Source organism: Centruroides sculpturatus, unplaced genomic scaffold, assembly GCF_000671375.1.
Source record: "Centruroides sculpturatus isolate CEXI.00-Female unplaced genomic scaffold, Cexi_2.0 scaffold155, whole genome shotgun sequence".
Lineage (NCBI taxonomy): Eukaryota > Metazoa > Arthropoda > Arachnida > Scorpiones > Buthidae > Centruroides > Centruroides sculpturatus.
The window spans coordinates 575,189-603,137 of NW_019384386.1; the positions used below are offsets into that span (position 1 = coordinate 575,189).

General features: G+C 32.8%; 2 protein-coding genes across 2 annotated transcripts; both read right to left on the reverse strand.

Moving 5' to 3' along the window:
* Window positions 1–4,979: 4,979 nt before the first annotated feature.
* LOC111618089 lies at window positions 4,980–26,794 on the reverse strand. The gene is made up of 3 exons (XM_023359534.1): window positions 26,208–26,794; window positions 12,357–12,413; window positions 4,980–6,910 (listed from the first exon to the last, which is right to left on the reverse strand). The coding sequence occupies exons 1-3, from the start codon at window positions 26,790–26,792 to the stop codon at window positions 6,893–6,895; spliced, it is 660 nt and encodes a 219-aa protein (XP_023215302.1). The 5' UTR covers window positions 26,793–26,794; the 3' UTR covers window positions 4,980–6,892.
* LOC111618088 (zinc finger BED domain-containing protein 5-like) lies at window positions 22,861–25,921 on the reverse strand. The gene has a single exon (XM_023359533.1). It carries the CDS (start codon window positions 25,272–25,274, stop codon window positions 24,246–24,248), a length of 1,029 nt encoding a protein of 342 aa, XP_023215301.1. The 5' UTR covers window positions 25,275–25,921; the 3' UTR covers window positions 22,861–24,245.
* Window positions 26,795–27,949: the final 1,155 nt, after the last annotated feature.

A 27,949-nucleotide genomic window follows, 5' to 3' on the forward strand; every position in this document is an offset into this window, starting at 1 on the left:
GGGGGCGATTAGTAACAATTTATATTTTGGGGGGCGAAAAACAATTTTCTGGGCGATATAGTAAAACATTATATTTAGAATAATTAGATATTTTATTCGTTATATCGTACAATAATTAAACAAATAACATTATACTAGTCAATAGTCTATTCAATGCAGTACGAATTTGGCGTTAGCCTTGGCCCTCGGCATCGGAATTTATAGTAAAGGGGGCGATACTACGTAACGGTTATATTGAAGGGGGCGATACTACGTTGAAGGGAGAGACGATTCGTTAGAGGTTGAGAAACACTGGTCTAGGGCAAGGCAACAGTTTTTGCCCCCGAGCCGAATTGGAAAGAAAACTTTTTCTACGGGCCTAACCAGAGGCTGCCCTAGGAAGATTTTGAGGTGGTGCGAGATCTCATTATGGTGTCACCCCGTAGAGACTGAATTGTATTGATAGATAGAGATTACAGATACATTTTCCACATTATCATGCTTTATCAACATTCTGTGCTGTACTTACGAGATTTGTAATGGAGGTTAACTCTAAATGCACAGCGAGTTGTTGATCTTTTTTTTTGCGTTAGAATTTTTCATCGAGCTATTCCGACTTTATTACCTAATATTGAAACATTGATCGCGGGCCACATAAATTCATTAGGCGGGCCGTATATTGGCCATGCATGGTCTAGGGTCCATTCGTATTCGTTTGTTCGATAAGCCAGTAAAAACCGTACACTTCTCTAAATGTATTTTTATTATCACAATTGCATTCTGATCGCTAGCCACGATATAAGGGCTAAAATTAAAAAAAAAAAAAAACTTACTTGGTGAAATAAAATGTGCGGTGGATGTACAGTACAGTACTTACCTGGTATAAAATATTCAATTGTACGAATATACTTTTAAAGAAAATTATAATTAAATTTAGCTTTATAAAGAAACGTACATAAAAATAACATAAAATATTATTTACTTTTTAAATCTTAAAACAATCCACTTATTCAAATTGCTGCTCCCTACCAGAGGCTAATGATTGGGATCAGAGACGGTCCTGCAGTGTATGCATGCACGCAGGCTGCCAAATCTCGAGGGTGCCGATACCAGTCAATTTCAAATGCCTGTTTATTCGCATCAATAGTATACCTCAAAGAACGCGACAGGGTTATTGTAAATTTTAAACGTTTCTCGCCATAGCTGTAAAAATCTAAATATGTTAAACTTAATAAATTGTCCGTCGTTTGTTTTCTAACTAATTCGTTTTAGGACCAGATGTCGTCCACGGAAATTTCCAAAATTTACTTTTCAGTCACTCTCATTAAACTGGAAAAATTTCTTTCTTAATTACATCTAACATTATCAAGAAATCAGTCCCCATTGTACTCGGCTAAAGATTGGTACGGTTAAGCTTTTGTTTAAATATTCCGGCTCTTTCAGCAGGGTTTTATTTGTGTTCCCAATTCCCTAATCTCTTAATTATTTAACTACTTCTTAAGTAGAAATAAGTCGAAACCGGTTACTTTGTACTCGAATATTTGTAGTCTCGGGAAAAAGTGGAAAGACAAATTATTTTAATGACAAACGGATATATAAATCGTAAATTTAAGGAAAATAAATTCTAGAGCTTTTTCTGTACCTCGTGCGTCTCTCTCATTCATTAAATTTAGTTTTAAATTATGCTACCAAAGTAACGGTTAATTTTTTAACATTGTACAAGAATTGTACACGTTTTTTTCTACATCCCCTTAGGCCCTGTACACACTAGGCGTTTTTCAACGCGCGTTTTAAAGAACCAAGAGTTCTATGTAGCCGTACACACTCAAAAGCCAAGCGCGCGTTAAACGCGCGTTTTGCGAGCGCTTATAGATTTTTGTTAAAACGCGCGTTTTGCGAGCGCTTTACGGGCGCTTTGAGATATATGTGCTGCCATGTTACCGTACATGCGATCGCGCGTTTTGCGGGCGTCAGCCGAGCGCTTTGAGATATATGTGCTGAAATGGAGAACGATCATTTCGATACTGATCTATTTATTGATGATATCTAAAAGACACCAACCATCGTCAAAAGATTTTATAGATATTTTAAAAGAATTAAAAAACTTGAATTTATTTTGTCTTAGTTTTGGATACAACGTCGCAAACATTTCATGCGTCAGTCTATCTCGTAATATTGAGTGCACCCAAAATTCTCTTTGCCTCTGCCGTCGTCTTTTATAGCGACGATAGAGTAGCCACACACAAGCAATCACTTCCACATCCATTTCTAAACCGAGCCAGTGCGCACGCTCCGCTAAACGCTCGTCAAACGCCGAGCTAACGCGCGTTAGCTCGGCGTTCGACGAGCGTTTAACGCGCGTTGAAAAACGCCTAGTGTGTACAGGGCCTTAGAGATGGGACATACGAAATCGTAATATCACTGGTTTAACATTGAAATCCGTGAGTAATATAAAATCGGAGAGCGGAATAAAAATATCAAATATTTTAATGGATTTTTTAAACTCCTGTCAACTATACTGAACTATCATAAAAACATACCAGTAAATTCCTATCGGTTGGGTTAAGTTATAAATCTACTCGCGATTCGCGTAATCGGGCGAGGGCGGCCAAATACCTAGCGGGCAGGCGGCTAACGGCCGAGAACCGGTCCTGGATAGAATTGGATGCGTTATATGTGTAGCAGCCACCCGAGGTCCTAGGCTTCCACCGGATGAGGTTGGTGCTCTGTAAAGCGCATGCGCGAATCTGGCTTTTTGGATGCTGACGATACAGCGCTTCCACTCGCCACTAATATTCGAATATACAATTGCAATCTTATTTTTTTTTTTTTTTCATGTGTAGTATAGAAATTTGTAATAAGATACATAATGCGGTTATAATAAAATAATGTGCGATTATTTTCATATAATTAAAAGTAATATGTATTTATTTTTTAGAAAATACGAGGGAAGCGGCGCATCCACTGCTTCCAATGACGGCACGCCACAGTCTTCAATCCAATTTTTCTGAAAGTCTCACAGTTGCTTCTGTTTTAGACTGAATCTCGAGTTCTGGATTAGGCAAAAAATTGCTGAATTAGCAAGAGAAAGTCGTAGACCAGTTTGGTTTTCTATGTCATCCTTATGTATATATTTTAAAATCACTTACTAGCAGCAAATTTGTTATATTCCTCCAAGACAGTGGTACATTATCCTATGGACAAAAAGGGCAAATTGTCTGGTACCCATCTTTTATGAACTCATTACTATTGTAAGAATATCTAAATTTAATTTGAAGACCTTGCATTGCCGTTAAAACCTGCAGAGATCGCTTTAAAAAATGAACGAGGAAACTGGGGGATTTCCCCGAAGAAAAATGTCAAATGTCTGACGTCAGCACCGTACATGGGGGTCCCTTAATTTGCCCACATCCCAAGAAGCTATAACGTGCCACTTTGTACTTATTGCAGAGTAAAAATAAAAAAAATCGACTTTTCAGAAGTTTATATGCTTTGAACTCGTTCAAATGTTGACGACCAAACATGTTGGTGAAACTGGACCACAAATATTCTTCGTGTACCCTGCAAGACCCATGGGCTTAGCTTCAAGCTTAGATCAAGGATCTGCAACCTAAGATTTTTCAAAAATGCCATTAAGATTTTAATTAAGATGCATTAAACTTCCTTATAAAAAAATTAAACATTTTCAACTGCTTTATTCAGAGAACAGTTAACATTAGTGCCTCTAAGTCATTTATTAACACTAACAGATATTGTCAGGGAAAAATTCTTGTAAAATTATGGAATGGGATTAGTGAAAACCTGTCAATTCTAATATAAAATATGCACATTTTTCAGTTTGAAAAATTGAGAATGTCACGATAAATGTATAAAGTAATAGTAAGCTCAGTGTTCCATTATGAAACAATTAATTTTGATTTTGACAAATTTTTCAGGTAATATATAATTTTTATGAGTTTGTGTTTAAATGCCAATGAAAAAACATTTAACATTGGTAATAATGTGAAGTTATAAAGCAAATCATTCCATTCATGTTTTTAAAAACTATTTTTGTTTCATTTTGTTCCTCAGTTTGCTTAAACTAATATGCATTCGAGTATAATGCATAAATTAAATTGCACATTTTGTCTAATTCTTGATATGTACTCAATTGTGTCCAGAACTTTATGTAATTAAAAATTACCAAATGATCAAAAGTAAAATATCAATAAAATATATTGAAATGTGAACTTTACAGTATGAATATAAAAGTTTGATTATATTGTAAATACTAATAAAGAACACACACAATTATCTGAAAAATACTAGAAAATTGTGTGTACTGCTAGTTTTTACAACATGTGCAGTAATAAACCACAATGGAATATCTTAATTGTTAATTCTCTTATCAGTTACTATTTGGAATGTCATTGTGTAAATTAGCAAATTGTTTATATACAGTATCTCATCACTTGTTTTGATAAAATGCACATGCACACATACTTAAATAATATGTATAATGAAACACAAATAAAAATCACAAGAACATTATATGGCTATTGCTGTGCAAGAACTACAAATTCTGAAAATGCAGTAAATATTCAGTATATTAAGAATTACTTGGAAGGACACTATGTATAAAGAAAGTAAAATTCCATGAACATTACATTTAATAAATCACATAACAGCAAACATAGTGATGTAGATTAAATCTGCTCTTCGCCAGACTAGAGAGAAATTGCTTGTACAATATCTAATCTATAAAATAAAATGGGTAACAAAAGATTAATCACACTTTTTACGCTCATGGCTTCTCAAATATTTTTGACAAATTAAAATTTAACTAAATTTATGTCTCAGTTTGTCAGAATGTGAAATTGAATGCAAGCTTCTGCTTTGGACAGTGCAAAGTTCTTCTTGTCATATTTTAAGAGTTAGTGTTATTTCTCAAAAGTTTATTCTGGATCTCAAAAAGGAATGTTATAATCATAAAATGTGTTTTTCAAATTATTTTAAAACAGTTCACAATTCATATTCTTTTTTATTTTTTTTTTTACTAAAAAAAAATATTAAACAATGACATCACACAAATAACACTTTGCATAAACACCATAAACTTTTCAGAAAGGCCTATCCATGCTTGTTTTATCCCAAGAATTATTCCAAATATTCACTTTAACATCATAAATTTATCTATTTGTAATTTTCATTGTCGTAATCGGATTGCGAACGAAATCTCCAGATACCAGATAATGTTTTGCGGTTTTATTACGTAGGACACGGACAATTTGAAAAATATAACCGGGGCGGTCGAACGGGCCACCCATTACGTGACGACTTGTGCAGACTACCAATAAAAAATTAGGTGGATTTCGAAATGACAACGGCATGTGGCACATTCTATCTAACCATTTAGGTGACAAATGCAAGGCGAGACATCCCTATTTACAAATCACTTCTGTTATGTGCTATACATGATAATCTTAATTCTGCTGAATCCTATTTGAACTTATAGTTCTTTGTTCCAAAATAAGTGCAATAGAAACACATTACAGTATTTGTCCTCTTTTTTTTTTTTTGTTTCACTTGTAACAGTTGAAGTGTGCAGGACAAAAGATTTATTTAGTGATGAACACTGTTTGTGACATACTAAGTGATATATACATCACAGTTGAGCAAACTGGACCATTTATTAGCAAGATTGTTATTTTCATCTTTTGTATCACATGGGGTCAACACTGAACCATCTGGAGGTAGCTATAACATTTCATCACAATAAAATCTTCTGTAAAAGTGTGGGTAAAACACACTAACAGTAACATTCATTTAGAACAATATCATCTACAAGAGTTTCCGTATCAATCCTAACACTGCCATCTCCGATAAATAGTCAAATCATAGCATTGTGGAAATAACCTCCCACCGGAATACCTAAATGAAATTGCAGTCCGAATGCTGCAAATTCATTAATTTTTTTTACATCCAGAAAAAGACACTGAAATAGAATAGCTAACATTCTAAAGAATGTATTTTTGTACCAGTCTACAAATTGAATACCTTACTAGAGCTTTTTTTACCATCTACATTAAATACAAACATGCAACTAAACACCCAAGGAAGAAATTACCAATGGCTAGACTTTTTTGTATGTTGAAAAATGGGAACGGGAAAAGTGGGATCGTTACCAGTAACGAGTGATGAAAAGAATTTTGAATTCTGACTGGATGGGAATACCAAGTAGTACAAGCTCATCAAAAGCTTAAATGTTTGGTCCACGTTAGTATTTCAGAATAACTGGGAACCACATCCAGGAGATTGTCTACTAGCTGTTCTTCTCGAGCAACGGAAAGATCGCCAGCCGACTTTTTTTTTTCGTTTTTTGTCGGATAGAGTCGGGCGAAGGCTTACGATTTGTTCGTGACCATCATGATTTATTCTGGCATTTTGCCACGCGGACAAATGCCAATAATTTAACCTCCCACTTTCCCTCTGGAGACTTGACAAATTATCCGATTTCCGAACGTAATTTGAGACGAGGATAATAATGGTGTACCCATCTTTCACTGTTAAATTGTGCGCTACATTGTGGTACCCCATCCAGACCAGTTAGCATATATAATAATGTAGCCAATAAATAAGGCAACATCAGTTGCTCGTTCGATCTGACTAGTAATTCCTGGAGTATAACAAATATTTGATCGGGATGGGAAGGACAGAAGTGGATATAAATTCTATACGGCCGGGGAAGGGAATCCATACAAAAATCGTCTATAGCAATGTCTATAAAATATTTGTACAAGATATGACAGGCAATACAACAAAAGTCTGCAAATAGCCGACATAAATCGTTTGACTCGACGGGGGAAGCAATCTAAGAAATTTTTCTGTACTTCATGCTCTTAGACAAAATCTGGGTGCTTGAAATACTGGGTATTCACAACAACTTTTGGCTCTGAAAAAATAAATGGAAAGAGTCTATTCAATTTTTATTTTCAATTTGAAAAAAAATCATTATTTAAATATAAAAAAAATGTTTATTAGAATCTATAAAATTCTTGAAATTAAATAGAAAATTTTTAATGTTCATTTGAAATATGCAGATATTGCTTTCATTAATTTACAAAGAGCAATAAAGAAATCCCAAGATTGAATCAGACATTCAGAATATAAGAGACAATTTACTGCATTAACATTGCAATTGTGAAACAAGACTAAATTTAAATTATAATTTAAAAAGTTTTCATAAAGTTCAATTAATTAAATATTTAAAGTTTAATATTAAATTTTTTCTATGTAATCAAAGTTTAAATGATTAGATTTAACTTAATGTGAAAATAGTATCAATAAAATAAAGTCTAGTTCGCCAGTCTGATATGTCCAACGATCTGCAGAGTGGTGCAAATTAAATTTTTGTATTACTCTTTGTTGATTACATGTCAGAGAAACTGACACACAGTACATGTATACTGTCAGTTGCCAGTTGTTCACTGCATTTGTGGTCAAACATAACAGTCACAATTGTGATTAATATGATAAAACCTGGAAACCAAGTTGTGGTTTTTTTATTACTGTATTGTATGTACTGTACATACAAAATCCAGTAATCCAACACTCACCAATCTGGTGTGTGTTAGATTACAGAGACACTACAGTATGTACTTTTAGTAATGTTTCAAAACCGATACTGTCTTATGTGTAACTTTGGTGACCAGGGGCATACCCAGGATCTGAACTAGAGGGAGGCAACTCATACTAGTTTTGAGGAAGTGGGGAGGGAAGTGAGATTTTGTGACAGATGGCTCTAATCTACTCACAATATTTACTATTCAAATTGATACTAAATTGATGTCTTCTGTGCTGTGTGTCAATTACTACAGTTTAATTTTTCTTATAGGGCCCCTCCCTGCCCCTCACTGAATATGCCCTTGTTGGTGACACTTCTATTTTTAAATAAACGTGTATGTTAATGATACAAAACATTAAGTTCACATTTTAAAGAACATTTATTTCATTCAATAATTATAAATAGGTTATTTTTTAATTAACTGTTAGATGCAAATACTTTTATAAGCATTTGTGTATTGTCTGAATGCTGCTAGATCTGTAAGATTTTGTAATAAGTACAAATGATAAAATAAATACAAGACATGAATTTATTTATTGTATGATTTTTTGGGTTTGATTAGTGTTGCCACCAGGCCGGTTTTCAGCCATACAAGCCAGTTTTTTAAATTCATGGTCCGGATTACTTATTAATTTGTCCAGTTTTCATAGAAATTGTGAAATTATGATGAAACAAAATAAATTTATAAAAATATTTTGCAAGTATTTTATTTTAAAAGACTAACTTCACACCCCCACCCAAACATATTCTCATCTTATCCCTAGGCTAAAAGTGATAGAAAATGTATTTTTAAAATTCTAACTTGCAAATATCTCTGGCAAATATTAAGTTTGTCAAACACAAGTCCCTAACTGATTTAAAACTGGCATGTGCATTCAGTTCAGTTCTTGGCTGTAAAATGACATTGCTCGTGCCTCATACGGTTTCAAATTCAAACTGGTCAGGGACTTGTGTGCTAGAACAAATCTATTGTAAAGCAAATGTGAAAGTTTCAGTTTACAAGTTTATAATTTATATTTTAGTTATTTTATTAAATAATTAATAAATAATTAAATTATTTATTAATTATTTAATATGACAACTCAAGAAATCGAAAACCCCAAAAACAGAAAGCAAACTTATAAATTCAATTAAGACTGGCTGATACAAAATGAATTTCAAAAATGGTTATGACTTGTTCAAGACAGTGGGTTTGATTGGTGGCTGTATTAAAAGCAAAGCATTTTGACCAAATTAACAGAATAGTTTCAATTAGTTCTTTGCAACTGACAAAAGGTATTGCAGTGGCTGTACTTAAACCAATGCTGCTGCTTTCACCGTCTGTACCTAAGAGAGGCTTAACAAATTTTGAATAGAAAACCTCTACCTAATCTACAAACATAGATCTTGTTAATTTGGTTATTGAAATTGGTATTGTAAAAGTGGTTAACATTTTAATTTTCTCCCCTTATGTAGAGTATTTTTATACCATAACCAGATTTTTACAATTCTGTCACTCCTTATATGAGATTCAAATATATGAGTAATACCTCTTTGAATATCACTGGTATTGTGGGCTCTATTGGGAACTTAACATCAAACAATGAGCATTACCAGAAAGAGCACTTTCTGATAATGTTCATTGTTTAATTAATTAATAATTATTTATATAATTATATAATTATTTAATGGCACTGTTATCTTTACAAAAGAATTGGCTGACAAGAATAGTTACTGTTACAATAGTTGTGTAAGTGCATTATTTGCCAAATGCTATATCAGACTAAATTTAAAGCATAACTATGATAAACAATTATATGAAAGTGTATCATTAGTATGTGATAGGTTTAAAGAGTTCCTAATTACATGACATACATTATTATTGCTGCTTTCTGCAGTGTGTAGACCATATAAACCCATGGATAGGCTTTTGTGTTTTGGGGTTAATCTAGCACTCCAATCTTCACCCCATTACAGCTGAAGCCTAGCTCTGGCATGGTAGGTATTAACCACAGTACAAAGCCCATTTTAGTATATTTTTGTAAAACACTATTGGTCTTTTTTACATCTTTCCAGGCTTCAGACCATTTCCTATGCATAATGTACTTAATGTTTAAAATGACCCTGGCAGCATGATGCAAATTTTATATAAGGTTTTTATATTTTTACATAGTATATGTGATATGACACCTGACAACTAAAAGGTAAAATTTCTCTCTCTAATAGAGAACATGTAGAGTCTTGAAGAGCACAAAATGCAATGAAAGAAATTTCAGTAGTACAGTAGAGCCTCGATTATCCGACCCAATTGGGGACTGGGATTGGTCGGATAATTGAAAAGTCGGATAACCAAAAAGTATGAAAAAATCCATTATTAGTGTAGTATATTATTATATCCCATGTAATTAGTATATCGCTATTAACCTACTTCGTGTTGAATTTTCATTGATGTTAAGCCTAACAAAAATTTTTTAAAATAATAATCGTCGCTATTGTATCGTTAAAAATTAGAAAATTAAACCTCGTTTAAATACTGGCTCCCTTTCATGGTCGAATGAGTGTTGCCAGCTAAAACACGTAAAAACAATATTAAAGTAGCCAGACATAGCCAAATATTGTAGCGCCACATCACTAGCGGACATTTGAAATTTGCCGACTAGGACGGTCGGTTAACCGAGGTGGCGGTTAATCGGGGATCGGATAATCGAGGCTCTACTGTATTCAGACTAACTAATTTTATGAACAGCTACAGAATTTGATTGTGTCTGAAAACAAACATTTTGAAAATTATGCTTTGTAGTCCATTTAGTACTAAAATTTCATTTGAAATTAATTACATTTGTACTAAAGCTAAACATACCAATTGTACTTATTCCAGCACAACATTTTAATAGAAAGAAAACTGCTGGTGACTGAAAATGTTTTTAAGTTAATTTAGATGCATTTGTACTTTTTAAATAAGGTCTGTTTTTTAATAAGAAGAAAAATACTGTAAATATCATTAAAATATATTTTTTCCCATATTCTACATAATTTCCATTTTTGTTGAAACATTTGTCATACCGCTCAAAAATTTTTAAAAATCCGACTTCAAAGAAATCTACCGCCGGAAGACATTAGGCCACGTCACTTGTCTTGTATGGCACAACGGAGTTTTCTAAGATTGCACAATAAGCATCAGAATTGATTGTTGTGCCTCTTGGCATAAAATCCACTAACAAAGTCTCTTTCCTGTCCCAAAAGACAGTTACCATGATCTTTAGTGCTGAAAATCGAATAACAGATCATATCTTACAGTCAGTGGGCGACTTAATTTTCTTAAACATTATAAACTTCTACAGTTCAGCACACAGACAGACGATATGGCTGCAAATGGCATCTAAACACACGCAAAGCATGCTGAAAGCAGATGCTCATGCACACTGCTGCAATTGCACATCATTCTCACTCTCATTCACAAACAGACCTTATTTAAAAAATAGCCCTCGTATATATGCACATTCCTGTATCTAAAACATATGTGATTTATTTTGTTAAAGTATGTGATTACATTTAATAATATAATATATTTAATTACAACTTTTAACAAAGATACAACTTTGCTTCGGTCCTTTCCTTCTGTTGTTTGCACCATCAGCAGTTCATAAAATAACAAAACTAATGGAGATGACCTTCCTTTTTAGGCTACTGCCTCTGTAGTAAAAAAGGCAAAGTATGATAAAAGTGTAATCTGGAAAGGACCGAAGCAAAGTTTTTTCTTTGTTAAAAGTTGTAATTATATTTATTGTATTATTAAATGTAAATTACCATTGGCCATGTTAAATTTATTATTAATTTTATTTAATATGTGATTACAGTCTGTAGTGATAAATTGTTTTATCTGTAATTATAGCTCTTCATGATATATTCTGATATTATATAATATCTATTTGTAGTAAGGTACCTGAGAGTAATAATTTTCACTTGTTACTATATTTCTTGGCATGTAAGATGCAACTTTTTGAACAAAAAAAATTTGCCCTGCATCTTATATGTGAAGTTGCAATCTCCCAAGGCTAACAAATTCCCCAAATGGCTTTTTGTAGGCTATAGAGTAACTTATACCTAGCGCAACTTTAAGCAATAACATTTTAATTCAAAACATATTACTAATTTTAATCATCTAAAAATGGAATTATTGTAAATATTAAAGTTACCTAATGTGAAATGATTATTGATCAATCAATCAATCATCACATGTATCAACTCCTCAAAGTTAAGCAGTAATTTTTCTCAACACTTACATGTGTACAGTACATATCTATTTGCATCATAAACCACAGCTATCTTATGGCTGTGTTAAGTGCTATGGTAAACCAAAGTCAAACATAACTGTTTTAATCATGTTTTCATGAATGTTAGTATATTTGTGTTTAAAAAGATGTAATAAATTCATTTCATCAATTCTATAGATGAATAATTACAAAAAATAATCCAAAACTTAAGTTTAGATCACAATTATGATAATGGGCATGAATTTCTAAACAAAATTTTCATGTAATATTTGATGAAAGGCATTAGATAGAACAATTATTTGTGTGTTTTTGTGTTCACAGCACTTCACTAGCAGGTTAATTTTGAAGGTCTCCAAAAAAAATTATAGTGAACAAAGAACACTTAAAAATTTTTCACATACAATATATATTGTATATTATATAATATATAATGTACAATATTATATTAATTTACAGAATTTCAATTTAAAACATTGAAATTAATTTCATATTAATTTTTTACAAATTAAAAGGTAACTTACTTTTCCTCGAGATTGCTTCCCTCTACTAGACATTTGACCATGTTTCCTTACAAGTTTCTGTTAAAAAAAAAAACCCACATGTAAAGTCCCTTTCAGATTATAGAAAATATTCAAAATTTTAAAAATATTTTAATTGCTAATATAAAAAACTTATACAGAATAGTCAGTATATAAAGGTTTAGTTCACCATATTTGAGTGCTATAGCTCTGATCCATCACCTAAACCATCATCTTGGGTGTAAGGTGCACATGCTTCCTACAAACTGATGTGAACACGCACCAAACTCCTGTAATGGCAAGTTAGCCAACACAGAAATTTTACTATCTCAATAAAATTATTCAGTCAAATTGATTTTAAGAAGTTGACAGAGAATACAATATTGAGTTTTTGGATTTAATTTATTTGTTGAAAATTCAAACAAGAAAGTTCACTCAATAAGAATTACTATACTGTACGTCCGTCAAGAGAGGTCAAGACATCAATTACAGTGGAACCTCACTTAATGAGCATAATTCGTTCCAGAATCTTACTTGCAATGCGAAACACTCATTAAGCGAAACAATTTTTTCCATATAAATGAATGTAAAATACAATGCATTCCACACTGAAAAAATATTCAAATATTTTATATATAACATGTATTCAAAGAAAATTATACTGTATTTAATTATAGCCTTTACATAGCCCAAGAATTTGGCATATTGTTTGGCATGTTTATTATATAACAGGCTATGGTTGTTGATGTTTATATGTAATATGTCTGAACACAAGTTTGGAAAAATGTGTGATCACAGCAACACTAAGGGTAAAGTTATAAACTCTGTAACGTAACCATATGATTGTACCGTATTCAGTAAAAAAGTTTGGACCACCCAAATTTATGGTAGAAATATGGCAAATTGATAAACTGCGCATGCGCTACGTCAGTTGCTATACAATCGGAAGTTGTGCCAGAAGCAACAAATTGGTTGAAATGTATCTTTTGACTGACAATGCTACTTCTGAATAATATAAAATTTTAAGATAAGAATTACTTTGGTCATAAAAAAATAGAAAAATTATAAAATGAATAATTATAATGTTAGATCTGGCAACATCAGCCAATGATTTTGCGCCATCTCATCATGGACTGTTTCGTAAGCCGTACAAAAAAGTTTGTTCCTTAAAGGATAAGGAAATGGCCTTACAGTATTTTATAACTATTGCTATAGATATCCAGTGTAGCGAACATTTACAAATATGGATACGGTTATATTATGAAGTTTATAACTCAACCCTAAGATGCTAGTGGAATAAGTGCTAAACACAGCACTCATTCCACTAGCATCTTATGGTTGCACACAATCTGGACTTTCCCTCTTCTCATCACTCATTATGCAAAACATCGCTCATTAAGTGAATCATTTTTTCACAATTTGTTTTGCACGTTATGCAAGGTCCATGATAAGCGAGGTTCCACTGTATATGCAGGGCCTTTCAGAGAAAATGCAAAGCCAGGGGCAACTAATATTTTAGGGGAATTGCATGGGCGTGAAGAAAGGAGCAGGGTTTTTGACATCATCGGATGTGCTAGCACATGTCTGCTAGAGTTTTGCTCTTGCAAAGCTTTAGTTTGCAGTGGCTCTTAGTAATGTAAAACACTGTTAGCACAGAACTGACTGAACAGGCCTCGTTCTCTGTTTTTATGCCCTTTTTGCTGGGTGTGGGATTCAGAGATGGAGGAAGAGGTGACTTTTGAGTGTGGGTGTGTGTAGTGTTTGGCCAGAAGAACATCCCCTCCAGCCTGGGGTTGGTCAAGGTGATATACTTCTATCCAATCAGATATATCTCTCAATCCTCTCTGACTACTCCTAAAGAAATTTAGAATTTAATTTTATAAATGTTAAAATTTAGCAAATCATTTTGCCTTCTCCTATATTTTTGTCTAACATATTGAGTTGCAAAGTTGAAGCCCTAATATTGTGAAGCCCAGGGCAGCTGCCCCTCCTGTTCCCCTCTCTGATTGGCACTGACTACATGTCTACATCTGTTAAGAAGTGTCTTCATAAAGCTCAAATTAGGCAAGTACAAACAGCTGACACTGGCAGTTCTGTTGCACAAAACTGCCACTTGCAACTAAAATGTTCAATTAAATATTGATTAAATGATTGTGCTTCTATCTAGTGAAATGTCTAAGCTGCAACTTCACAACACACATTCTCATGTTGTGGAGAATCAGAAAAACTAAAATTTTATGGCTGGAAAAGTGAAACAGACTGATCAGCTTAAAGCATTTCCTGATATGTACAATATGACATGTATAATTTAAGGCGATTTTTGATGAAACATGAGCAGTGATAAGTTATCTTGCATTGTATTTGTGAATTAAATGACAAGAAACTCTAATGGAGCATTGTAACTATTCTAAAATCTTTGTTTGGGACTATTCTGAATGAATGACAATGGACCTAACAAAGCAGTTGATTCCAAAGCAACAAATTACTATTGTTTGCAAGAGAGACAGGAGTATATCAGCATAGATCAGAAATAGAATTTCAGCAAGAGCCAAATTCAATCCATATTGTTAAAAAAAACATTTCTATGCAGACAAATTGAGAAAATGATGGTGAGAATGTCAAGTGAATTGCAAATATTACTACAAGACAATTGACAGAGCTGAGCTGTTTTGGGAGGGTTTTTGCATGTTTGAAAAAATATCTAAATTACTTTGCAATTAAGAATTGAAAATTTTTCTGCAGACAACAGCTGGCTCATTGCCTTAGAACATGCCACAACAGTGTTTTGATCAATGTGACACAAAAGCAAAGACAGAAGCCAAGAAGACATCATTCTTTGCTCCTGTCTGCTAGCAAGATTAAATGATTGATGATGATTATGACTCATCTGAGACAGGCTTGTTCTTCAAAACTCTCCCTGATAAATGTTTACAGAGAACTTAAGTTTTTCCCAGCAAATATGACTGGGAAATGCTTAAGTTGGACCAGAAACAAGCAACGATTGGTCCAGGAAATCATAAGAGCACTCAAAATTCAGTATTGTAAATGGTTCAGAGTTGTTATTGCCCAAATGAACAAATCATCATCATTGAATGAACTTGTAAGCCATATTTACAAGTGATACCAAATATGGAAACAGTTCAAAATTTCTAGTCATTATATCAATTGTAGCTAAAATTTTTGCAAAAAAATTACAGGTATACCTCGCCTTACGTCGGTAATTGGTTCCAGGAGAACGACGTAAGTCAAATTTACTTGTCTCCGAATCTACTTGTCACTAGGCTAAACCGTAAATTACCATTCCCGGTTCTGTATTTTATTTATTAATGCATTTTTAATAATATATGGTTAATAAAAATCTATTTTAAGCTTACAAACAAATTTTAGTTTTTAATATAGTACAAAAAAAGTAATCTAAATTTACGAATGCATGTACTATAAATACAGTACATACTTGTATATATTTTAATATGATTCTATGTGCTTTAAACGTTTTTCTAGTGATATTACGACTTCCATATTTGTGGCGGACAGACGTAAAGTCGAATAAAATGACTTAAACTTGATTTTTATTTTTCCATATACTTTTTTAACGACGTAACTCGAAACGACGTAAGTCGAGGTATGCCTGTATTTCTTATTTGAAAAATGCCCATTATTATTAATTTATTATTAAAAATTATTCATCTTTAAATTAATCTTATGGAGAAAAAACACATAGTTTACTATGTGTTTTTCTCCATAAGATTAAGTTAATTTTTATCACCATGTTAATTTTTATCACCATTTTTATTACCCAATGTTAATTTTTATCACCATGATCTACTAAAGGCTTAAAAAACTCAAGATATAGTTATACTATTTATTGATATTTCTAAAGTTTCTGGATACAATTGATCTTGAAACTTTTGATATTAAATATATGGGATTTTTAACACCAATATTTAGTTTACATTCTACAATCATAATTTTTAATTTGACCTTACTTTTCCAGTAAATCTGACTAGTGAATTATGCTAAATTTAGATGGTCAGTGTAGGCCCATACTAACTATTACTAGCCTACTACTAATTTCAATAAATTATTGTTTTATTTTCTTAAAATCAGGAGGAGAGGTTTTGTTTACAAGTCAGTCAAATTACAATGTTATTATTTTATTGTACTTGGAAGAATGTTTTCTTTAACATTTAATTAACAACTGGTTTTGTTAGCTCTGATTAACTTTATATTTTAGTTGCAGTTTAACCAGCATGCCAGTCTCACCCATGCTGGTATGCCAACCATTTCACAAAAATGTGGTATGATAACAGTTGATAAACCAATACCATAGATGTCACAAAGCTTATGCACTGAAAGACCATGGTCCATTTTTTCCCATCAGTTCTATTTTGTGAAAACCGAGGGGATATGACTACATCGTACCTCCGGGGATCGGCTTTCAAGTCTGAGGGACTTGTTCACTTGTCAGAGATGGCTTAAATTTTTCGCTTATTCTGAGGGAATGGGACTAAAATTTCTTCTGGTCTGGTTGAGTGTAGGAGAGAGGAGTGCCGTCTGTAAGGTGACAGGTGATATACGAGTAAAAGAGGAAACCAATTTAACAAGGAAACAATGATTTATTGGCTATCTACATAGACGGTACAATCATGGGCGTAGCGAGGGGGGAGCCTGGGTGGGCACGGCCCCTCCCAGGGAACCTGGTGCCCCCCCAGGAAATCACAGCCGAAAAAGTGTTGAGTCGATTTGTAAACACCTAAAGCTAAAATAAAAGTTTTGAATACTAAAAAAAAGGTGAACGGCTTGCTCGGTGCCCAATAATGAACAATAATTTGAAATAATTCAATTTTGTGTCAGGTCGGCCTCCACTAGGCCCCCCCATAACAAAACTCTGGCTACGCCCATGGGCACAATAACTATTATCGAGGGAAAATTCTGAGTCCCTAAGACGCGAAGGGCCGAGAGAGTTCACAAAAAATTTGTTCCATACCTCTCTATGTCGATAGTTCTCTTGAAGAAATTAATATTATGCATAGGACACAAAATTTGTAGGACACAATATATAAAAATAGGACACAGTATTTAAGTGACGGTGGATGAACGACTCCCCCGAGAGGGGGAGCAAGTGGCTTTTATAGTTTCATTGTGGGAGAATGTCAGGTGACCAATTGTTGAGAGATAAAAGGTACGCGAATGGGTCAAAGTTGTCCCCGGGACCATGCTAACTGTCAACTTTGGAGTTGGAATGTGGGATTATTTTTGAAGTGGACGGATGTTTACTTTGAACAAAAGGGGAGATTGGAATTTTTCCCTTTTTTTTAAGTCAGATTTTATTTTAGAATTTAAAGAAAAATTTAATTGGGGGTTTAGGAAAATGAGGAATATTAATCGGAAAATTCGGTAAAAATTCCGGATTTCACAATTTTATCTTGGATTAATATGTAAACTGGTGTTTACATTTGATACCACCAATACTCATATCTTTTAGATGCCGTAGCTAGGGTTAACTATGGTAAGCTTCTCACTGTTTTTACAAACCTGACTTATTCTGATGGATTGAAATTTCATTTTTTAATAAATACCTATAGTTAAGATGCAAATTAATCTTCAGTCTAATACAAAATACAAGAAGCCAAAAAGAATTAAATTTTTAGGACATCAATGCAAAGGAAAAATAAAATTTGGAGATTTATATTTGACAAAGTTAAAACTAAACTTTTATTTACACGAAACAAAAAAGAAAAAAGTAACCTAAGTAACATACAAATTTAACTTTTAAAGAATAATAATAAGCATAAAAATGAACCAAATTTGCAAGCAAGTACAAAAGCAGAACACACACACTAATATAACAGCCAGAGTCATCCCTAGGGCCAGGCAACTGGGGCAACCTCCCTGGGCCCCATGATTAAGAGGATGCAGCATAATAATGTTTTATTATTAAAATGTAACAATTGGTATTTCAACCTAAAACTTAATTTTAAAATATAATTGTATGGTACATTGGAAAAATCTTATGAATCTTGATTTCTTGATACAACTTTGCTACTAATTGATTTTATGATCTACAAAAAGAATAACTGTTTAAATTTATGCTGTTTAATGGTACTTTTTTAAATTTAATAAGGTGTTTTAATTTAACTTCGTTCAGCACTCCATTATTGTAAAACAGCAGAGAAAAACATTGTTATAATGATAATAACTTTAAAACTTGGGATTGGAACTTTACTGACACAAGCAAGTTTTTCAAATTTTCCAATTATTATTATATTTTTTTTAATCTCTATTTTTTCTGCTATAAGTAATAGATATGTATATATTCATGGTGCGGTTTACTTTATATTACTTTTAAAAAATCAATTTTTCAAAAATATTTCCTCAAAATTGATGGAAAAACTTTATGGGTTAATTGTACCTAAATAACCCCCGTTTTTGTGCCTGGACCACATTTAATCAGAGACAAAGCTTTTTATTCGTATTCTTTATTTTCTATGCATTTTGGGTGCAATATTTTCTTTTCTATTCATTTTTTATTTCAAGTTTTATTTTATATTTTTTCTAGGATTTAGAACATTAGCAATGAATAGAAATATTCATTGCTAATGTTCTAAATGAGTAGAGATTGTGATAAAAATAAAAATGATTTAAGTGGTAACCAGAAAAGAAAACGTACCGAAAATAAAAAGATTTAGAAAGTCGTCAAACAGATAGTCTTTTAAAATATTTTAAAACTGATAATGAAGAAAACAATCTGACTATACCTAGCACTAGTGTACAAAATAAAGAAGAATTGCAAATTACATACAAAGAATTACCTTCATTATTGAATGAAGATGGAGCTATAAATGATGAAGAAGGTCAGGAAGATTTTTTTCTTAGCGCAAATGAGGAAAGTAAAGAATTATCGACCTTATTGGAAGATGATCCTGGAACATGACCACTCACACCCTTCTGAGAAAAATCAGATTATTATTAATTAATAAAAGCATTGTTCAAGTAACAAATTACGATTTTCCCATAGATGAACTAGGTAGAAAATTTAATTTATCTTATTATACAAAAGTACATTTAAATGAAGAAAAATATTGCAGAAAACTGGCTTCTCTATTCAAAACTAAAAGATAAAGTGTTTTGTTTTTACTGCTATTTTTGTCCTAATCAATTGTCAAGATCATTTTTAGCATTAGTAAATGAAGGTGTTTTTGCCTGGAAGCACCTTAGAAGTTGTTTAAATGAACAGGAATTATCATTGCCAAATAAAAAATCACTTGAAGATTTGGAACTAAAAAACAGGTTGCAAAAAGAACAAACAATTGACGATTTTCATCAAAGACAATTAAATTCAGATGCATGAAGTTCTTAGAAAGATTATATTTTGTATACAATATTTAGCTAAAAACAACAATGTACTTCGTGAAATGAATCAGACAATTTTTACAAAAAATAATGGTAAATTAGTAGAGCGTCGATTTTCCGAATCATTTGGGGACTGGGGATGTCCGGATAACTGATATTTCGGATAACTGATTTACGTACGAAAAAATAGTTTAACGTATCCGATGTCGAAATTTTTATCCGTTGCGTGTCCCCTCGCGTTGAATTTTCGTCGATGTTAAGCCTAACAAAGACTATTGTATCGTTAAAAATTATTTTTTTATTTTGTACAAACAAAATAAATATATTGAAAAATATAAAAATAATAAAAAATATACTTCAGAGGTTAATTTAGTATCAAAAACGTAAAATATTTGAGTAGCCTAAGACATAGCTAAAGATTGAAGCGCCACAGCACTGGCGAAAATTTAAATTTGCCAACTGGAATTCTTTCGGATGATTGATGTTTCGGATGATTGACTTTCGGAAAATCGACGCTCTACTGTAATTTCAAAATTTGATGCAAGAATGTCAGATTATATAAGATATAAGACGTATCAAAGATAAAGAAACAAACGATCATTATTTAGATTGGAAAATTTAAAATGATATTAATCAATCTGTTGGCAAACAAAGTTAAAAATGAAATAATAATTAAAAAAAAAAAAGTAAACATTATGCAATACAGTTAGACTGTACTACTGATAAATGTCATATTGAACATTTGACTCTCATTGTTTGAGTTGTAGAAATGCTTGATGAACAAGAATGAAATGAAGTTGAAAATAATGATTGGTTTTTCTTCTATGCCAAAAAGTACAAGGTTTGATTTATCAGAGGAATTATTTAACAACTTGAAACTCTAAATATTTCAATGAATGATTGCCGTGGACAAGCTTATGACAATGGGGCTAACATGGTAGACAAGAGAAAAGACATGCAAGCAAGGACTTTGGAAAAAATCTGACAGCATTTTTCTGTGTCATGTTCTGCGCACAATTTAAATTTTTTAATAGGTAATATGGCTTCCTCAGTTCTATGGCTATGATATTGTTTGGAACACTTTCAAGACTGCATACACTATTTTCCACATCTGCTCACAGGTGGGCTATTTTAATTAAACATTTAATAAATTCAACTCTAAAACCATTATCAGAAACACATTGGATATGCTGACTAAATTTTGTGAAGACATAATTTTGTTTAAATCAAATCGAACTAACAGCATTAGAAGAATTAAATGATGTGACAGAGGATTCTAGTGTAAAAAGTGAAACAGATTCCTTGAGAAATATGCATGACTCTTCCAAATCTGGCCATTAGTTTAAGAATATTATTAACAATTCTGATTTCAACAGCATCAGCAGAACAAAGTTTTTCTAAATTAAAACTAATTAAAAATTATTTACGAACAACAATGTCACAGGAACGATTAACAAATCTGACACTTTTAACTATTGTGTACAAAATACAGTCGACCCTCCTATAATGCAGTAGATACGTTCCACTTTATAAGAATTTCGTGTTGTAGGAATCCTTAAATACATGAGCCAATCACAGCCCGGCACATGTGCAGTTTACAGACTACGGATACTTGAAAAGTTTCCTTCCATAAAATTAATCGATTCTAGACTAATTCGACTTAACATTTCCAAAATACGTATAATTTTTTGGGAATAATCCGTATAAACTACAGTAGACCCCTATAACGTGGGTTCCTATAACGCGGCGAAAAAAATTGCGACAGTATTCATATAAAGACGCTAAAAGGGACACATAAAACGTGGTAAAATGTCATCGCGGACGAGCAGCCGAACTACTTTCCGCCGTCCAGCACCATGCTACGGAGAGTTTAGGTGAGTAAGTTGAGTTTACTATCGTCTGTACAGTATGTAAATTAGGTACCATAAGTCTAATACAGCACTGTAATTTTATACATTTCTTGTAAAAGAAACATTTCTCATTCAACGGCCATAAAAATTATTTCTATTAATGATGTCTCCAAAGTTCATCGAATTTTTCACAGAAAAATCGCGGCTGCCGTTTGATGCACTGCTCCACAACAAACACAAGCTTAAGCAATGGCAACGTCGAACGGTGCACACTCAATAAGTAATCCTACAATTTTTTGTTTATAGCATAGTTTATACGGATTATTCCCAAAAAATTATATGTATTTTGGAAATGTTAAGTCGAATTAGTCTAGAATCGATTAATTTTATGGAAGAAAACCTTTCAAACAGCCGTAGTCCATAAACTTCACACGTGTCGGGCTGCGATTGGCTCATGTATTTAAGGATTCCTACAACGTGAAATTCGTATAACGAGGAACATATCTACCACGTTATAGGGGGGTCTACTGTATGCTATAAACAAAAAATTGTAGGATTACTTACCGAGTGTGCACCGTTTGATGACGCCATTGCTTAAGCTTCTTTTCGTCGCAGAACAGCGCACCAAACGGCGGCCGCGTTTTCTGATAAGTTATTTTTCTGTGAAAAATTCGTTGAACTTTGGAGACATCATTAATAGAAATAATTTTTATGGCCATTGAATAAGAAATGTTTTTTTCACAAGAAATGTATAAAATTACAGTACTGTATTAGACTTACAGTACCTAATTTATATACTGTACAGACGATAGTAAACTCAATTTACCCGCCTAAACTCTCCATAGTGTGCAAGTAGTTCGGCTGTTTGTCCACTATTGATCCAGATTCGACCAATCCTGCCGCGACACGAGTCGGTGATGACATTTTACTGCATTTTACGAGTCTCTTTTAGCGTCTTTATACGAATACGGTCGCAATTTTTTCGCCGCGATATAAGAATCCGCATTATATGAACCCGCGTTATAGGAGGGTTGACTGTATGTGAAAAATTAAATTGCAGTGGTTTAATAAAAGATTTTGCTGAAGTAAAAACCCACAAAATTAATATTTCATAAAATAGTGCAAAAGGTTCATTAAAAAAAAATTAAAGATAAAAATAAATAAAAACAAACATACTTCATACAATCTTAAAAAAAATTTTTTTTTACACTTTGTTTTATATTTCTGAAATTTTGTTTAAATAAATTTTTGAGAAGTTAACGTTAATTATTTTACTTATTAGTTTTTTTTTTACTAATACTTAATTTATTTTTAGAAAGGTCTCCGCAATTTCAGATATATAATATCATTGTTAATATTAAAGAAAGGGTTGTATATTTTAGAGTAGCTTTAAAATTTTGCAATGCACCTTGCCTCAACACTGGTTATTGTTTAATTTGAATAATTTCATATTAACATGTAAAAAATGAATGAAACCGCATCCCACTAATTAGGGTTTAAATACAATTATAGTAGATTATTTAATATTTTATTTTTGTAGTCAGATCATAAAATCACAAGACATTTTATTTTTTTGTAAGAGTATTCAATATGCAAATTAGCATTGTTACACTAATACAGCAAGCTTGTCTTTACTTCTGTTGGTCAGTATCTAGCTGTCAAATTCTAAGTTACTGTTTCATTGATTGATTGGTGCAGATTAAGATTTTTTTTAAGTTCTTTCTAATCAGGTTAATTCTTGACATTTTGAATAATTGTACTAAAAAATCAATTTTATTGTTGTAAATGCTAAATTTGAAACTTGTAATATTTGAGTTTCATACTAATTATTATTGTCGACATTATAATTTCTGTTTTGTAATCAAAGTCCAACACTGGCATTTGTGGTTTATTGAAGTTTTTTTGATTTTTTACAAAGCTATGATGCAATGGTTGGTTTCATTGATTTAGTTTGGACCTTGCAGGATGTGTAGTTGTGTGATTGATAATGCATTCTATTAATTGTCAATTTAAAGACACACAATAGATGACAGAGACTAAGAAAATAAAAATTCATAAAAATATATGTATATTAAAAATACATCTTATCTAAATATCATTCAACAGAAACCTTCAAAATGAATTAACCACATAAAATCAAGAATTCCTGTACATCAGTGTTTTTCAACCTGTGGGTCGCGACCCCCAAGGGGGTCGCAAAGCCTTACACGGGGGGTCGCGGGTAAAAGAAAAAGACAAGTGTTTGTAGGTTCTACACTACAATAAAAAAAACTACAATTTCAGTGAGAAGGCTGTGCCTGTTTATTTTTTAATAATTTGTCAAAACGTGGTTTTATTTTTGAGACACAAACAACTAAATCATTTTCTAATTGAAGCCTATTTCTCTTTTTAGTTTTTATGTCCACCATTGAAGAGAACGTTATTTCACATAGGTAAGAAGTGGCGAATGGCACTAATAATTTTAAAGCCTCTCTTGCCAGTTCTGAATACATTTGTTTTCTTTTCATCCAGAAGACGTCAATATTTTGCGAATGAAATTCCATTTTAAGCATGCCGTCAGCAGCTAAATCTATAAGATTTTCTTTCATCTTCGTGGTTAGATCAGCCAGTTGTACTGACATATCTATGAAAGGATTTAATATCCATCTATGCCCATAGTCAGCTTTAGAGTCCAGTTTTGGAAAGTAGGCTAAGTTAATAGTTTCTCTTCCAAATTATGCAAGCTCTGTATCATGCAAGGGATGTGAGAACTTACTACCAACAATTGATCCATTGCTGTTTCTTCGACAATCTTCTGAACACAAGGGAAAGACTCATATATATTTTTTTGCAAAGACGTTGACCACAAACAAAGTTTTGCGAAGAATCCTTTGATTTTATCTTTAGCTGTCAGAATGTTTTCTTCTCTCCCTTGGAGTTTCTTGTTTAAAATATTCAGGTGGCTAAAAAGATCAGCAAGAAATGCTAATTTTAGGAGCCAAACAGGGTCACATAAATAATTCGCATATTCAGATTTAGCACCTTGTAAAAACATTAACAATTCAGCTTTCAGTTCTAAAACTCTTGTCAATACCTTTCCTTTGGATAGCCACCTGACCTCTGTATGATAAAGGAGATTTTGATGGAGCGAACCCATGTCTTCACAAATGATTCTGAACAGTCGGGTTTGCAAGGCTTTACCTTTAATAGAATTCACAATTTTGATCACCTCTTTAAGCACTTCATTTAAATCAGAAGGTAAAACCTTGGCTACCAGAGCATGTCGATGAAGAAAGCAGTGTGTCCATGAGACATTAGGCATTATTGATTTTAATTTTGCAACGAGTCCGCTTTTTTGTCCAGTCATAGCTTTAGCGCCATCGCTACAAATGGCAATACATTTTGTCCAATCAATCTTGTAGTTGCGAATGCTTTCTAAAAATATGTCGTACAAACACTGACCTGTGGTGTTTGAAGAAAGTGCTTTGCAAAATAAAATGTCTTCTGTGATACTTTCATCTGCTTCAAAGTGCACAAATACTACAAACTGTGCACAATCTGAAACATCAGTAGATTCGTCAAACTGCAAAGCAAAATGTGGGCTCTTCTTTAATTTCTCGACTACTTGTTCTCGAATGTCACTGGCCATATCATTTATTCTGCGTTCAATAGTATTGTCAGAAAGTGGTATGCTTTTTAGCTTGCTTGCCTCCTGCCTACCTAACATAATTTCAACCATATCTAGGGCTGCTGGCAAAATAAGATTTTCGGCATCTGTATGTGGCTTCCCTGCTATAGCGACTCGGTATGCAACTCTGTAACTAGCTAATAATGCGTTTTCGTTGACACTGGATACCTAAAAACAGACAAAAAATCAGAAAAACAAATAAATAATTAAGCAATAATAAATATTATTTTTAATCACCAAATAACAATACTATTTTATTACCTGAATCATAGTATTTTGCTGCAGGTTAAGGGTTTTCAGCTTACATTCAAAGAAATCCAGCGGTTTATCAGCTTCTTTGGAATGTTTGGTTGAAAGATGACGCATAAGTTTTGATGGTTTCATACTCTCACGTGATAATACATCGCCACAAATTACACATTGTGGTTTATTATTCATGACAGTAAATCCGTATTTCAAGTAATTGTCGTAGTAATGTCTATTTTTTTCGGTTTTGATTCACTTCCGTCACTGCCACTTGTACCAGACGTGGAGGGCTGCGATCTTTTGAGAAATTTATCCATTTTATGGTCTTGCGGAGCAAAGCGCAAAGACAATACAATCACGTCTGTACTTGTTGGCGCATTCGCCTCCAGCGCACCCGTGGCAAAGTTACTATTTGCAGGGCTCTTGCGACTTATTTGCAGAGTACAATTGGTTTTTCGATTGATATTTAGGTGTCAACAGAAAGAAAATTAAATACGTAGTTTTTAAAATCACAGACATACTTTTAATATGGACCTGGGGGGGTCGCCAAAATTTTTTAACTTGTAAAGGGGTCTCGTATTCAAAAAGGTTGAAAAACACTGCTGTATATCAATTATACATATATAATGAAATTTAGGTATACTGTTATTTCTATAGAAAGTATGAAACTGAATAATTTTTAAAATTCTTGATTCTAATCAAGAAATTATAGTTATAATATACAGCGATTAAACTTACTTGTTGCATTTTCTCAAAGTCTAGACATGGTCTCTGAAGATTTGTACTGGTGTTTACATTTGGTATATGTCTATGCCTCTTCCTAGGTGACACAGAACATAGTTCGAGAGGTGGGATGTTGCCTACTGACGAGTGAAATAATTTAGGTGGTGGGGATAACGACCGACTGGGTTTGGGAACGTTCGCAGGAGGAGAAGAACGAAACTCCACAGGAGCTGAAATGCACACGAGATCTCGCACTTCCTCGTCAGAGGATCCGGAATTGTCTCCGAAACTGAACCTATTAGCCTGTGACCATTTCCTTTTCTCTGCATATTGAATGACAGTTTTTTCTTGAACCACATCTGCACTATTAATTACTTCCAGTTCTTCTTCCGAACTATGATGATCGCAGTTGTGATCACTATCACTGGGCAAGGCTGAATCTAATGCAGTGTCTAAAATGGGACTATCCACTTCAGTCTTGGAGGCTCCTGAATGTTGTTGCCTCTCACTGTTTTCTGCACTGTCAGTGATCACCTCTTGATTACTGCTACTTCGCTCTGCTTGCTTCTTATCTCCTGGAGATTGAACATCACTTTCCATAACTGCAATAAAATTAAAACAAATATTAATGTTGAAAATATAGCAAAACCTTACAATTTTTTTCAATATAGCTAAAAGCATTATCAGTGGTTCATTTGAATGAATATAGTACATGATTATAAAAAAAAAAAAAATTTATATGAGAGTTGATAAGGGTGCAGTCTTTTCCAAAGGCAGGCCACAAGTAAATTCTTTAGGCTTCCAGTAGGCTGCATGCATTTTTCCTTATAGAGTTGCTGAGTACTAACATACTCCACAATTGACAATATACTGGATACTAAAATAATATATGCTAATGATATGATCCTTATCTTTTACTGGTTAAGTTTAGATAGATAATTGAATGTTCTTTGTTACAGATTAGTTAGGGTTGTCTAATTAGCACAAGGCAGAAAATGGGAAAATAAAATTATGTTGTCAACAAATTAAAGCAAAAATTATCCAGGGGACACATTTGGCCACACAGATTGCTCATCACTAATTTAGAGTGAGCATTTGGAAATGTGTGTAAATCTTGTGTGTTCTATGACCAAAAAAAAATTCTGGTTTATCCTGAAACCATTCCCATAAAGCAGCTTCAATTTGGACATCTGATGAAAAACATCACTCCTCCAATTCCAGCTTTTTTGGATCTGATGAAATCTGATGGCATCAGATCTAAACTGTTAGGCAGGTGCAGAATAACCTGTAACTTCAGATTCTTAAGCACTTTTGCAGTCTCCATATTGTATTGTAGTGAAAACTTCTTTCTGGCCTTAATCTGTAAATACATCTCAGTGCTCTTAAGACTTCCCAATAATTTACCAAATTGATTGTTTTGTATAATTTTCCAATGTTAAAAATTCAATTCACTCCTTTGTACAAAATGAGAAATGAGTTCATATTTCAACTTGACTGTTAGGCTACAACACAAACAACAATATCATTCTTATAGACTAGATATTCATGGCTACTAAATGGTTATGGTCATGTGTTTCTATTCCTAAATTTTCCAGAGTGCTGCAGTAGAAAACTTTATCATCAAATCTATCTTTGTATCGATACACCAACAACTGCCATAAATGATCGGTCTATAATTTGGAAATGGTAATTATAAATTACAAATGAATTTGACACTAGAGGTGGCATTAGGCACCATCTCTTATTAAAATTAATAA

Coding starts and splice junctions, on each gene's coding strand:
- LOC111618088 (XM_023359533.1), bottom strand. CDS start 25,274: ATGGTTGAAATTATGTTAGGTAGGCAGGAGGCAAGCAAGCTAAAAAGC.
- LOC111618089 (XM_023359534.1), bottom strand. CDS start 26,792: ATGGAAAGTGATGTTCAATCTCCAGGAGATAAGAAGCAAGCAGAGCGA. Junction 12,414..26,207: donor ACTTTGAGAAAATGCAACAA/GTAAGTTTAATC, acceptor TTTTTTTAACAG/AAACTTGTAAGGAAACATGG.